This window comes from Sprattus sprattus (assembly GCF_963457725.1).
Source record: "Sprattus sprattus genome assembly, chromosome: 4".
NCBI lineage: Eukaryota > Metazoa > Chordata > Actinopteri > Clupeiformes > Clupeidae > Sprattus > Sprattus sprattus.
The window spans coordinates 29,160,134-29,173,662 of NC_137923.1; the positions used below are offsets into that span (position 1 = coordinate 29,160,134).

A 13,529-nucleotide genomic window follows, 5' to 3' on the forward strand; every position below is an offset into this window, starting at 1 on the left:
CTTTGCAATAAACCAAAGTAAATATCTGCTGACCAAGTGAGGTACTCTCAGGCGACATCTTCAGTTCAGGGGAGAAGAACTTTCAGATTTTAGATTGTGCCCCTAGTTTTGGGGAAATGAGCAGTGTGGCAACTTGCCTGTGTGACAACTTGCCCAGCTCTCCCCTAATATGCAGTCGTTAGTCTTAACTTAATACCCGCATTGACACCGCCCTCTGGTGTTCGAAGCACAGACTGCACCAGCCTTTCAGCACTGCAGTCATTCTTGTGACATTAGTTTAGGAGTTATGTCTGCTAAACTGAAGCATCAAAACAATTTATCCTTCATGTTTCATGTTAGTGTCCATTTTTAGAACTTAAGGAAATGACCACTGCCAGCAAGAAAGAAGCCCTAAGTATGTCTGAATAAACTAGAAACATTTGAACCTAGAACCATGACTGACACGGCCCCTGGACAACAGTGGGTCAGAACCTAGAACGATGACTGACAGGACCCTCGGACCACAGGGGGTCAGAAGAAAGATGTTCTGTAACTCAGAGTTCTGCTTTAAGGACTAAGACCTGAGAGACACATAAGTTTAAAGCATTTGTCAGTTATGAAGATGGTTGCAAGGCCCTTATCTATAGCACTTAGCATATGTGTATCCTTCATTTACTGCTTTGTTAAAAGTTAACTATTTATTAATTATTAATATGTAAAGTATTAACTAATTAACATTACAGAAACCATCGTCACCCTATGGTTAACTCATACTGAACGCGCATGACTTGATGCAATAACTCATTTTAATTCATGCCACTTCCAGGAGGGCTCATTTCAGAACAGAGACAGAATGGCTCCCAAGGCAGATCTTGGAAAGTCCGGTCTAGATACCGTCAGCAAGCCGTTTGCGCCTCTTCATCTTAGTAGGTTTTGACCTCATCTTCTACAGGTCTGATCTTTAGATTTCAGAGCAAAGTGATACATGAAAATGGAGATACCCAGTGGGTCAATGCAGCAGGGTGCGCCTTTGCCTCACACAGGAAAGAAAACAACAAGTCCCACAACTGCTCAGACTACTGCGTGTGGGATTTCTCCAGGCTATATGAAGCACTATGATGGGAGTGTTTACTTACCCTGTGTAATGTGCGCGGCGGCTCGGGCCAGTGGACTCACCTGTTTGATGGGTATGGCCCTTCCACTGCCTATGCTGTCTGTTTTACTGTCAGTGCTCTTTGCCTGCTCGCTGGCTTTCCGCGACTGCAATGGAAACAAGAGAGCCAGTCGGTCATGGGAACACTCTACTCACACACACAGTGTAGGGGAAGGAGAAAAAGGGAGAGGAGAAGAAAAAGAAGATCAAGATGACCGCGTGTGTGTGTGTGGGTGTGGGTGTGGGTGTGGGTGTGGGTGCGCGAGTGTGTGTCTGCGTGTGTGAGTGTGTGTATGAGTGTGACAGTGTGTGTGCTAAGGAACCTAATAAGTGTCAAAAGTGGATGTTGTGTCAGGACGCCAAAACTCAATGTGCAAAAAAACTAAAATATTTGAAAAAAAAAGAAGGAAAAATGTATAAATAAATAATAAATCAATCAATCAAACAAACATAAATTAATAAATAAATCATAAATAAATAAAGCTGTTCTTGAGAGGCTGAGCAAAGGACAGACAGGCCAGACAGCGACACCAAAGCAGCACACTCACGTGCAGCAAGAACAGGGAGCACAGAGAAGAAACACCAGGACAGACGAGAAAAACTCAACACATATCCAAACAACAACAACAAACAAACAAACAAACAAACAGAAGAGTCATGACTCAACCCTGACCCACTGTGGGACTGTCCCACCTAAGCTATCTTTACCTCCCTTCAAAATGGCCATTTTGCATGGGTACCCTGACTGTTAGCATCTTCTAGCAACACACTGATACTCATTGGTCAAGTTCCATGGGTAAGCATACAAGTTAGAGTGAGGAGGAGAGAAAGCACATGTTATCGTTATGGTCATTTCATTCATCATTTTAAGTAATGCAGACACCTCTGTGACATATCAGAGTTTCACCTGCGAAGAAAGAAATGGTTACGAGCGCTTGACTTCCCAGGGAGGCGTGAGAGAAAGGTGAGGGTCAATGGTTTATCAGGAGCATATCAGATCACTTCATTTGGCAAAACAAAACAAGACATGGGAATGTACAATGCAGGTCCACGGGAGCTGGAAACAAGGCAAATCAGCAAGAAAGAAAAAAAAACAGCAAACATGTGAACTTGGTTAGTTATTGACAGGACAGAACACGGACCCCACAAACCCCACAGTCCACCCCCATCCCCCCCCCCCCCCCCCCCTCCCCCCAGAACAGATACACCCAGACACCCCACACCCACCCCGACACCCCCTCATCTCTCCACAGTCACACCAACCATACAGGACGACTGGATGGACTCACTCAGAACAGGATGAAATATGGCCACTCGCCCATGGATGAGGTCTGAGCTCAAAAGTAAATTTGCTCTGGGATATTTTTCAACATTTTATTTTTTTCTATACAGACACCATACAACTCAAGTCACATGTTCACTTTTGAAATATTCAACAGGCTTAGCCAAACATTGCAGTTCCCACAAAAGAAAGAGAGGACACTAAAAAGGCGCCATGTATTATATGTTTCATATAGGTATATAATATACTTTTCTATAGAATACCATTATGTCATTAAAATTCCATACAAGATATACAGCAGTCTATGTCAATTCTTTTTTGAATGATATAAAAGTGATTCTGAAACAGTTCATAAATCCTGACACAGAACCTTTCACGAAAATAAATAAAAAATAAATTAGTTAAACTAAAAAAAGCGTGACCAAAAACAAACAACAAAACCACAAGTAGACACTACATTCTTACAGGTCGGTGCACACCATGATTGCAAACACTTATCATGGCTAATGCCGTACCCCTTGCTTCTCATTTCTTGAACTTTAAGCTTCCCTGTTCTAATTTTATGAAGGCCTTCATAAATCGTTCTGACTTGGCTTTTGATCCTTTCAAGTTTTTCTCTTGTTAACCTGCCATAGGATGCCACAAGGCCAAAAAAATCAACCACACGTGAAGCAAATACACGAGTCTGCCAAAAACTTTCATTTAAAAAAAGTTGTAAATAAATCCAAATTTCCAGTGTATTACGTATGATGTGGCTTGGATTTTGGAATAGTTACAATGCAAGATTTAGCATGAACTGAACCGCAATGCAAGGGCAGATTCTTGAGACAGATTTGGGTTTCCAAACATTGACGTTCAGCTCAGGCCAACCACCATGCAGATATGAAACTGTAGCGGATGTAAACTATGCATTACTGCAGCAATAAACTATAATAACGCACAGATGTAGCATGGTTACATTTTTTTGGCCTGACATCTGTCATTAAGTGTTCTTTACACAGATCACCTTACATTAACTCAGACGCTCAACTTCCCGCCAGAAATTGAGCTGACATCACAGAAAAAGGCGAAAAAGAAAGTGTTAGTTTAAGAAAGAAAAGAAAAGACTAGAGAACAAAGAGTGACAGCGAGCAACTTGGCTGTGTTGTCCTAGAGTCCTCGTGCTTTTTTTATGGCAAAGGCAGTGTGATGTAATGTCTCATGTTGGGTCTGTCCTTGTCATGGTCAGAAATGTTCCCAGGGGTGTAAGGTGTGGTTTAGCACAGTGAGCGAGCAGGGACAGGGGGACAGGGGGCAAGGAGAGGGGAGGGGAGGGGAGGGTGGGGTGGGGGAGTAGGGTGCCAGCATGGGGGTCTTGGGGTTGTGGATTGGGGGTGGGGGGGAGGGAGGGGGGGTGCAAGGGTTCGAGTGATAGTACAGGAGCTTCAAGCTCACACGCTATCTTAAGTGCAACTGAAGGGTTTGCTTCTGGTGATTCCCAATAAAAAAACATGGACGGTCCTTGTGGAGCAAAATGCATTTACAGTTTCTGTTTCTACAGTCATGCTTTTCCAGTCACCATTGCTGCCCTGTGTAACTGTGGTGGGACACCAGGGCACATCTATGTTCCTGCCCTCTGAACTCTTTTAGAGATGCCATAGGCAAATGCCCGGCAACCACCCCCCGCCGCCCACCACCCCAACCACCCCCACCCCCACCAGCATTACTTCTCCTCTTCTACTTAATTTTCTTCTCCTCACTTCTTAGTTAATATGGACTTAAAAAGAACTGAATAACTAAAACAGACACCTCAGTATATGAAGAAAAAGGAATCTCTACAGGTAAAAAAAGAACAGCGTGGCTGCTATGAGGCGTGGTTGCCATGGAGGCAGGGTAAGATTAGAATGACAGGGGTGTTTTTTTTCTCGTTTTTTTCAGAACATCTCCAGGCACTGGGACGTAAAAACAATGACAGCTCTAGAGACAAGGGCAGGACATTGAGTGGAAGGAGAGTGCAGGGCCATCCGGTATCCATGGAAGCACGGTTAAGTATTTACTTTTTTTTATCCTGGCCTGACATCTAGTGGCCTCGGCAGACATGGACAGGGTTTGTGAGCAACTATGAAGAGGGTACAGAATGTCCAATGCCATGAAGAGAGACTGAATGGCATCTACTAGGGTCATACTCGCTGACTTAACTCACGTTAGCAACGCAGGTTTTGCATGATATGCTTTATGTGTTATGTGCGGATTGGGAACAACAATCATTTAGATGATGAAATAAAAACAACAGTTATTGGTCAGCTTTGCATTGTAATTCCTGCTCCTTAGCTCTGCTTTATGTCATAAGCTCTGTGTGCTAAAAGGTCATGTGTTGCCCAAATGAACTTAAAGAACATTAAGGCCACTCTAACAACAAACGGACTCGTAGAAAAACTACCCGGATACATATGGTTCACATTGGGTGTTTGGCATTAGACAAATGTGGTCTTGAAATGTGCTCACCTTGGGTCACACAGAGATACAGGTAAGGGACCGGCATAATGGCTGATTGAAGCATATAAGCACGATTTAATTCTGCATATTGACTTTTCTTCAAACTGGCACGGCAAAGTCTACAGTAATAAAAAAACAAACTGACAAATAAAACAACAAAGCAGATGGGGCTTAGTGTGTTGCTCTCTGAACACTAGTCCATTAGGGCGAAGCTGGATTTATTACAATATTACTTTTATTCATTTATTCACTCGTTCACCCATTCATTCATTTTGCTCTTAAATCTTGAAGTGTCGTTTGTGCTCATATGAGGCCTGAAGGCCACCCTCCCCTACCCACACCTCCCCTCTTCTCCCAACCCACCTCCCCTCCTGTTCCCTCCCCTCTTCTCCCAACCCACCTCACCTCCTCTCCTCCTCTCATTCTCTCCTCCCTCCCACCCTCCCTCCATCACCCATCCTTGCACCACTCTGCTTCCCCAACCCTTGGGTGCTGGCTGCGTCCTCTTAGAAGGTCATGAGCTGAAACTCCCGCTCGGCCTGCCACTCGGGCAACCACACCGGGTAGGTGGCGTGCTTCTGCGGCTCCATCACTCGCACGGGCACAGGGATGGGCACGGGCACCTGGGCGGGGTCATGCCTCTGGTGGTGGTGGTGGTGGTGGTGGTGGTGGTGGCTGCGGTGGCGGTGGACGGGGCTACTCACTACCTACAGGCAGGGAAGGAGGGAGAAGAGGAGGACAGGAAAGGAGGACAGTGCAGGCTAGCACAAGGCAAAGGGACGAGAGGAGGAGAGCAGAGGGCCCGCCTCGGCCGCCATACAGCGCCACCGGAAGAGTTGCCTTGGGGTGGGGAGTGAACACATGCAGGCGAGGCCGAGAGCGCAGGACATGTTTATCCTACAGTAGCCACAGGAGTGGCGGGCTAGGTTGGAGATGCATGGAGAGGGGTGAGGAGAGAGCTGGGAGGAGGGGGAGGGGGGATAAGGCAGCGTGGCAGGGGGGGAGGTGTGTGTGTGTGTGTGGGGGGGAGGGTTGTGGGCTGCTGTTGGCACGCGAGTAGGGGTGGGAGTTTAGGCCGATGGGTTTTTTGATCCTGTTCGGCCAAACTGTTAGGAATCAAGTTTTCCCTTGGCATAACGCTGTGAAATGCGCTTTAAGAACAACAACAACAAAAACAACAAAAAGCAACCAAAAAAAAAAAGAAGAAACGGAAAATGTAAATGAAAATATCAACAGAAAGCTTTGAAAATCAAGAAGAATGCAGCCCTCCACATCAGGGAGTTCCTTTCCGTTCATCCCCTTGCCTTTCGCCTGGTCCGTTTAGTTTTGGACTCCTTTTTAACAGCACCTGGTGTCACTCCATCCTTTGTTTGTGTGCATGCGTGTGTGCATGAGGGGAACAGGAGGGGAGGGCGACTGGAGGCGCGGAGCTGCTGGACATTTTGAACCTCTTGAAGAGGGGGAAAGAGAAGAGCAGAGGAGAAGAGGAGTGAGAGGAGGAGGAGGAGGAGGAGGAGGAGGAGGGCGGCTTTGGTTATAGACATAAGAGCTCGGCAGTGGCTCCCTCTGGCAGCCGAGGCCTGCAGGCGTGGGCGCAGGCTGGCGCTGGAGCGCGGCAAGGAGTAGGCGAGGCGAGGCAAGGCGTGGCGGCTGGGGCGGGGGTGGAGGGGGAGGTGGGGGTCATTCGGTCAGGGCTCACGGCCCTTCCCCACCCCCACCCCCCCCCCCACACTCAAACTCAAAGCCCAAGCCCTCTAGTAGTGCGAGTGCGTGTTGCTCTGCATCAGCTGTCGCATACTTACTGTGAAGATGTTGGAGCGGCGCTTGGACTGCTTGCGGACGGGCGTGGGCGTGTTGGAGGCGGCGATGGTCTCGATGCGCATCTCCCGCTGGCCCATGCTGGGCGTGGAGGGCACCGAGGACGAGTAGTCGTTGAAGGCGCCCCCACCGTTAGCCGCCTGCACATGCGCAAACACACACACAGACACAGAGAAGAGGACAGAGAGGAAGAGATGGAGAGGGAGAGAGAGAGGGGGAGAGAGAGAGAGAGATGGGTAGGATGGAGCAGAGAGTATATGGTGTTTTCAAAATAGAGGCAAGGGAGAGTTTACTGTTGAGGCACGATGAAAGGCACCAGATCTGATCAACATACATAAGCTAGCCTGCAGGGAAGCTGAACAGTGGCACTAGATGGTGAGCATGTCAAATCAAAAACCCACATGGCCTATCCGAGTATACTTTATATGCTCATATATGCTCATTAACTTTAAAGCAACAGATTTCCATTTCTAAAAACCCCCCAAACACACTGCCCTGCTTGGTGTGTGTGGGGTCAGTGAAGGGTGGAGGCTTACCTGATTGATGTGGACGGAGGGGATGGATGCGGAGGGGACAGATGTGTGGCTGGGAGAGTTAGGGAGGGACTTGCACGGGCCAATAGAGAGCTGCTGCTTTTTCCTCAGGGCCACCACCTTCTGGGCAACTGCAAGCCAGAGGAAGACACACACACACACAGCTGTTACACACACACACACACACTCACACTCACACTCACACTCACACTCACACTCACACTCACACTCACACTCACTGCAGGTGTTGTAGAATACAGTGATGGTCCTGCGTTGATAAAGGTACCAGTTTATTCAGCAGACCACAATGATTCAACACAAGCCACAGCCCCCAATGAGATTAAACAAACTCCCACTCTTGCCAGTCTCTTTTGAAGTGAGGGGAACGGCAAAGGGGTAGCCTGCTGTCTGGCTTGCCTATGATATGGCATTCAGCAGAATACTGTGTGCTGAAAAAAACATGAGGCAGAAGAGCCTAGCATGACTCAGCACTGAGAGGCTGATTTGTCATGCAGACAGCAAGAGCAGTCGTTAGCCTTCACAGCCCCATTGCCAGGCTCTGGGTGGGCTGGAGTGACAAGTGTAAAAATGAATGATGGGGAAAAAAAGGTGGTAGAGGAGGGAGGGAGAGAGGGAGATAGCGAGACAGACAGATAGACAAAGGGCAAGAAGAGGAGGAGCAATGAGATGGCAAAAAAGAAGAGTGAACTTGCAAATACAACTGAGCAGATACAAGGAGAAGGGTGTGTATGACAGCTACAGAAAGAGTGATACAGAGTGAAGGGAGAGAGAGAAAGAGAGAAGGGTAGAGTGGGGAAAACGGAAGAAAAGCACCTCCTACAGATGGCAGAGGCGTCGATGCCCATCCTCACTGGGAAAGTGTGAGGCGTGGGCATGAGATAGTGAAGGGGGTGCTGGTGCCTCTGCATTATTGAAATGGTGCCTCAGGATGTAATTACTGAGAATCAGAGGAAAAACTCCAGACACCATCAGGAACCGATGGTGCAAAACAAACCAATGGTGCAAAACAAATCCCCCCAAAAAGAAAGAAAGGGGGTGTTTTATAAGAAATACAATGGAGAAGGTCTTGTTTTTTTTTTTAAAGTGACCTTAGACAGGCTTTGTGTGTACAGGTAACCAGAATTAGGATGGAGAAAGAGAGACATATGCTACATCCGCCTGCTGTTGAGTGCTGTTGAATGGATGATGCATGCGCAATTCTCCTGACAGCACTTGAGATCCAGTCGCTGAAATGGCCTTCCCCAATCCAAAACAAGGCTGTGTCTGTTCTCTCACCGTCCTGGAAGACTCGCTCCACGTTGAGGCCGTAGGTAGAGCAGGTCTCGTAGTAGGTGGAGCGCTTCAGGTCGTTTGACAGCTTACGGGCACGGGCGTCATCGATGACTCTGGGGTTGGTGGCACTGATGGCATCTAGAGGAGACCGGTAAGAGCAGCTCTGGTGACATTGGCATGGATAGAACCAAAGTGTGCCACACTTCAGGAGGGTACACTTTCATTAAGTGTAGAACTTCATCAGGGTACACTTTTCACAAGATGGCTGTTCATAATTTAGAAGACATTAATTCAACTAGGGAGTAGACATTCATTTCATAGTATAGAAATGACCCTTCATTACAGAAACATTTGATTGCCAAATGGCTATAAGTAATGCATCGGACAAACTTGGCTCTGGAATAACCACAATTTTACAATAGCGAATCAATAACTTCCATTAAACTGCCAACTCTGTTAAGGGTGTTATATCTCCGGAAGTGACCTTGGTTGCCGTTACTGTTACCTTGCGTCCCGACCAACACCATGGGCACCTCATTAGTGTTCCTGTAGCTGGACAGACGCAGGAAGTAGTTGTACACTGTCTGGAAACTGATCTCATCCTCTAGGCTGAAGACGAACACCACAGCGTCCACCCAGGCGGCAAACTGTCCAACATAGGAAGACAGCAGAACATCATCTCATCACCACATGTCATATGTTTGGTCGCACTATTTCAGTGCAAATCACACTTATTTTCTGATATAAAAACTACTTTACTATGTGTGCAAAACTTGGAGGGCTTCTGAAGGTCAAGTTTCGAACAATGAAGGATGTACTGCCTGTTTGTCTGATTTTAAAAAGAGTTCATGATTTATATTAAACACAGATATGTGCAGATTATTCCCTCCCACAGAGAATCCTCATCCTTACTCTCTTCAATGGAAACCAATAATCCACTAAAAACATCTGAAAACAAAGGTAGTTCCATTGACCACCAGAGGAGGGCAGTGTAGCTGCAGCAACAGCACTGCACCCAATTCCATTGCTTTCCCACAGAACTCTAAAATATATAAACAAACAGCGCCATCAATCAAGTGGGTTTATTATACTGCGGTACTCCAGGAAACACGGCAGGAACCCTGCAAGTCTTAATTGACGACGACCACTCACAGTGGATGCCGGTCACACACCCCGTGAGCACTAATCTGACTTCCTCTTTCATAATCCATATAGACAGACACACAAGACACACAGACACACAAACACACACAAATTAATGCTAGTCATGTTTGTTGAGTTGCGATGGTGAGAATTCAGTTTTCACAGTTTTCCCTGAGCCACCTGCAGGGGAGACACGTAGTAGAGGCCTTTAATTAAGAGTGGCTAATTACATGTGCTACCACAGGAGCGGCTCCCATTCGCTTCCACCGTGACTGCAGGGCCTGCATGATGCATGTTGCACTGGTGCAGGTAAACGTGTCTCATTCATTAGACTGCAATCCTAGTGGAGACAGCTACACAGATGGCACACACAGCCTTTCCCCACCACCTGTCGCTATCCCACGCACACACACACGCACACACACGCACACACACGCACACACACGCACACACATGCACACACATGCACACACATGCACACACATGCACACACATACACAAAGACTGCATGACTTACCCCACTACCCCTTAATGTTGTTCCATTAATTGTTCCAATATGGCTACACTTACTGGGCTGTTATTATGTCCGTCTCAATTTAACATGCATTTCAGAGAATCCGGAAAACTGCATTTTTTTTTTGTTTCAGTCTGGATGACGTACCTGTAGCTCCGGAGGTCCTCCTTCATCTCTGATGAGAAGAAGGTAGCTCTGTCCGTCCACAACGATCTCCTTTTTAAATCGGCCCCCTGAGACAGACAGGCAGACAGAGACGGAGCAAGAAGAAAGAGAAATAGAGAAGAGAAGAGTGAAAGAGTGAGGGGAATAAAGCGAGGAGATGGAGAGGTTAGGTCATTTAAGGTAAGATCTTAAAAGAAAAACATCATGTGAACATCCATCATGGCACCTTGATTCCCATTAAACCAACTAATCTAATGAGCTTTTTGTTCACATCTGTCACACTCCATCACTTCCAAACCTTTTTGCGTAATGAGTCTCTCCAGGTGACCCAACCAGCATTAACAGCACTTAGGCACACAGCATTCATAACGCCGTGACGGCCGCCGGTAACTGAGGCAACCCCTTCTCTGGCGACCCCAGGTCCCTAATAAAGCTGTGTGAATATCATCTAAATTTAACATCGCTATAAGGCCTTGACTCAGATCACACCACGCTAATATAATTTAAAGTAGTCCTTCACTGAGGTAGTGGCAGTGAAAGAGGAAGACTAAAAGCAATCAAGAAAATGGGTCGCAAATACGCAACACACCCTACGTCATCTGATGGGTGGCCCGTGCTTTTTGTCCAGCTGGGCACCCATCCTTTGGGGCTGATATCCTGACATCCCACCAGTCACCCACTCGCAGCAGGGCACCAGGCAGAGACATGTGTGTGGTGGGCGGAATACGCTCATCAGCGCCACTTGCCAGCTAAATATATATAATGTGTGTGTGTGTGTGTGTGTGTGTGTGTGTTTTTATATATATATATACAGTGGTGGCCAAAATTATTAGAACACCTGACAGATCTGAGAATAATTACCTTTTTTTTGCCTCCAAAACATGATTTAATTTCATAATGTTCATGAAACATGCAGATGGCTGTTCTGAGCACAACAAATATCAGATGAAGTGAGTCCTACTGTTTTTATCCACTTTTAACTTTAATATGTTGTACGCCCACCTTTTGCAGCAATTACAGCAGCACATCTCTCTGGCATAGAGTCATATATTTCTTGAGAACTTCAACACAAATGTTATCCCATGCCTTCTGCAACTCAAGCCAAAGGCTTTCCTTGGAATTTACAATAGATCTGTCGAGTTTATTTTCCAACTTGCCCCGAATTTGCTTGCTGGGTTTGAAGTCCGGACTTTGAGAGGGCCGGTCCATCATTTTCAGTGTTCCAGCAGATTCCTTGTCGCCAGTAGATCCGGCAATAGTTAAAATAATGTTTAGGGTCATTGTCCTCTTGGAAAATAAATCCAGGCTCAATAAGATGTCTCCAAGAAGGAAATCCGTGCCTCACCAGAATGTTGTGGTATACTTTTGTATCCATGATGCCATCAATTTAGCCAAAGTCACCTGTTCCTGAGGCTTAAATTGTACCCCACACTATAATACTACCCCCTCCTTGTTTAACTGTTGGCAAGAGACACTCATTTTTATATCCCTCCCCCTCACTTCGTGGAACATACACGCTTTGCTTGTTGCCAAACTATTCAAACCTGGACTCATCAGTACACAACACTTAAACCAATCTTTCTGTTTCTTGTCCATTTCTTGTGTTCTTTTGCAAATTTCAGGCGTTACACTCAATTGTTCTCTTTCAGTGATATTTCTTTGCTGCTATTCTGCCAAAAAGTCCTTCTTCTCCCAGTGTCCGACGGACAGTTCTTGAAGACACTGTTGCACCATTACTCATTGTGATGTTGATCTCGTCACACAGTTCTTGTAAAGTCTTTCTTCGGTCCTGAAGACTGAGAATTTTGAGATGCTTCACTTGTGTGTCTGAGAGTTTCTTTTTGAAACCTCTCCCCTTCGGTTCTGGTGCCATGGTAGTCTAAAGTGTACTTTACAGTGCTTGGACTGCATCTCAAGTCCTTGGCTATGCGGCAGTAACTCCAGCCAGCATAAAAAAAAGCCTTTATTCAAACCCGTTGCTCATTTGTTAGCTCCTTCTTCACCTTAGCCATGTTCAAAGAGCATCATGTGCTTCAAGACTGCTTCTAGAGGCTTTGGATCTATACCATTTGGTGGTGTGGCCTCAGTGTCAAAACCCTGATGTTACCAATCACTTAATGAGCAGGATAGGCCTTGTACATTCAAAAGAATCGCCGAGCTGTGTCCTAAGACTCTTGCAACACCATCCATTTAACCACAATAACACCTGACAATGATTACACAAGTAATTTGGCTTCTTCTGTGCAGGAACATGATTGTGTGAAATTGACAGTGAAATAGGCCTAGCTTGTTTTTGTACGGAAAATGACCTAAATCTCATTATGATGGCTCTATTCTATGGTTTATAGAGCATAATGATGACTTTGTAGATATTTCATTAGTTTTTAGGGTATTTTAATGGCCAATTCAACAAAAACAACTGAAAACTCTTAAATATGTCTAGTGTTCTAATAATTTTGGCCACCACTGTATATATATATATATATATATATATATATATATATATATTCTGTGTGTGTTTATATATATATATAAATATATATATAAAATACAGAACTGTCTATTTGACTCAGGATTGAACGGGTCTGGCGTGTGGCCAGTGATACTGCCAGAGTATGCATTCCATTGGCCACCGCCACAGAAACTAGCAAAACATCTTCCCCCGTCATGAAGTGATAAGCAACATTTCAATCTCTAATACTCACGGCAATAATAGGTAGAACAGATTGAAATGTGATAACCTGGATGTGCAGAAAAGAGAGATAGAGAGAGAAATAATCTCATCCCTTTGTTCGTGTGTGTTAAAGAATAGCGCGCTACCTAGCGCTCTCTCTCGCTCTCTCTCCACCTCCTTAGCCACAGGCTCTCAAAGCCCAGCCTGATGAAACCACTAGCCCATTGAGGATAGCTCAAATTAAATAGGGCTTTTTTTTTAACACATCATGGGGACAGAGACAGGACATGGCCGTCAAAGGCAGCCCAGTTTCAGCGCAGCGGCAGTGCTCACTCATCTCTGAAAACACCAACCAAAATGAAAGACAGCTGCCTGGGCTTAATTCCGCTAAAAGGGAACGGCAGCGTTTGATGGTGTTCTCGCGTCGGGAGGATTTCACTGATGGGGCTGCGTAATCTGGCAACAAAGGTGATGCTTTAATAAAGCACATAGGATGGAGG

General features: G+C 45.9%; 1 protein-coding gene across 2 annotated transcripts in view; it reads right to left on the bottom strand.

Annotated features, from left to right (window-relative positions):
- agap3 (ArfGAP with GTPase domain, ankyrin repeat and PH domain 3) overlaps positions 1-13,529 on the bottom strand; it is a 138,707-nt gene that overhangs the window by 50,521 nt on the left and 74,657 nt on the right. For both annotated transcript variants that reach the window (XM_080836964.1, XM_080836963.1), the window contains exons 4-9: positions 10,338-10,423; positions 9,039-9,180; positions 8,537-8,671; positions 7,244-7,371; positions 6,692-6,847; positions 1,156-1,239 (exon numbers count right to left, since the gene is read on the bottom strand). In XM_080836964.1, the coding sequence (XP_080693090.1) occupies positions 1,156-1,239; positions 6,692-6,847; positions 7,244-7,371; positions 8,537-8,671; positions 9,039-9,180; positions 10,338-10,423 (731 nt within the window). The remainder of the gene's footprint in view (positions 1-1,155; positions 1,240-6,691; positions 6,848-7,243; positions 7,372-8,536; positions 8,672-9,038; positions 9,181-10,337; positions 10,424-13,529) is intronic.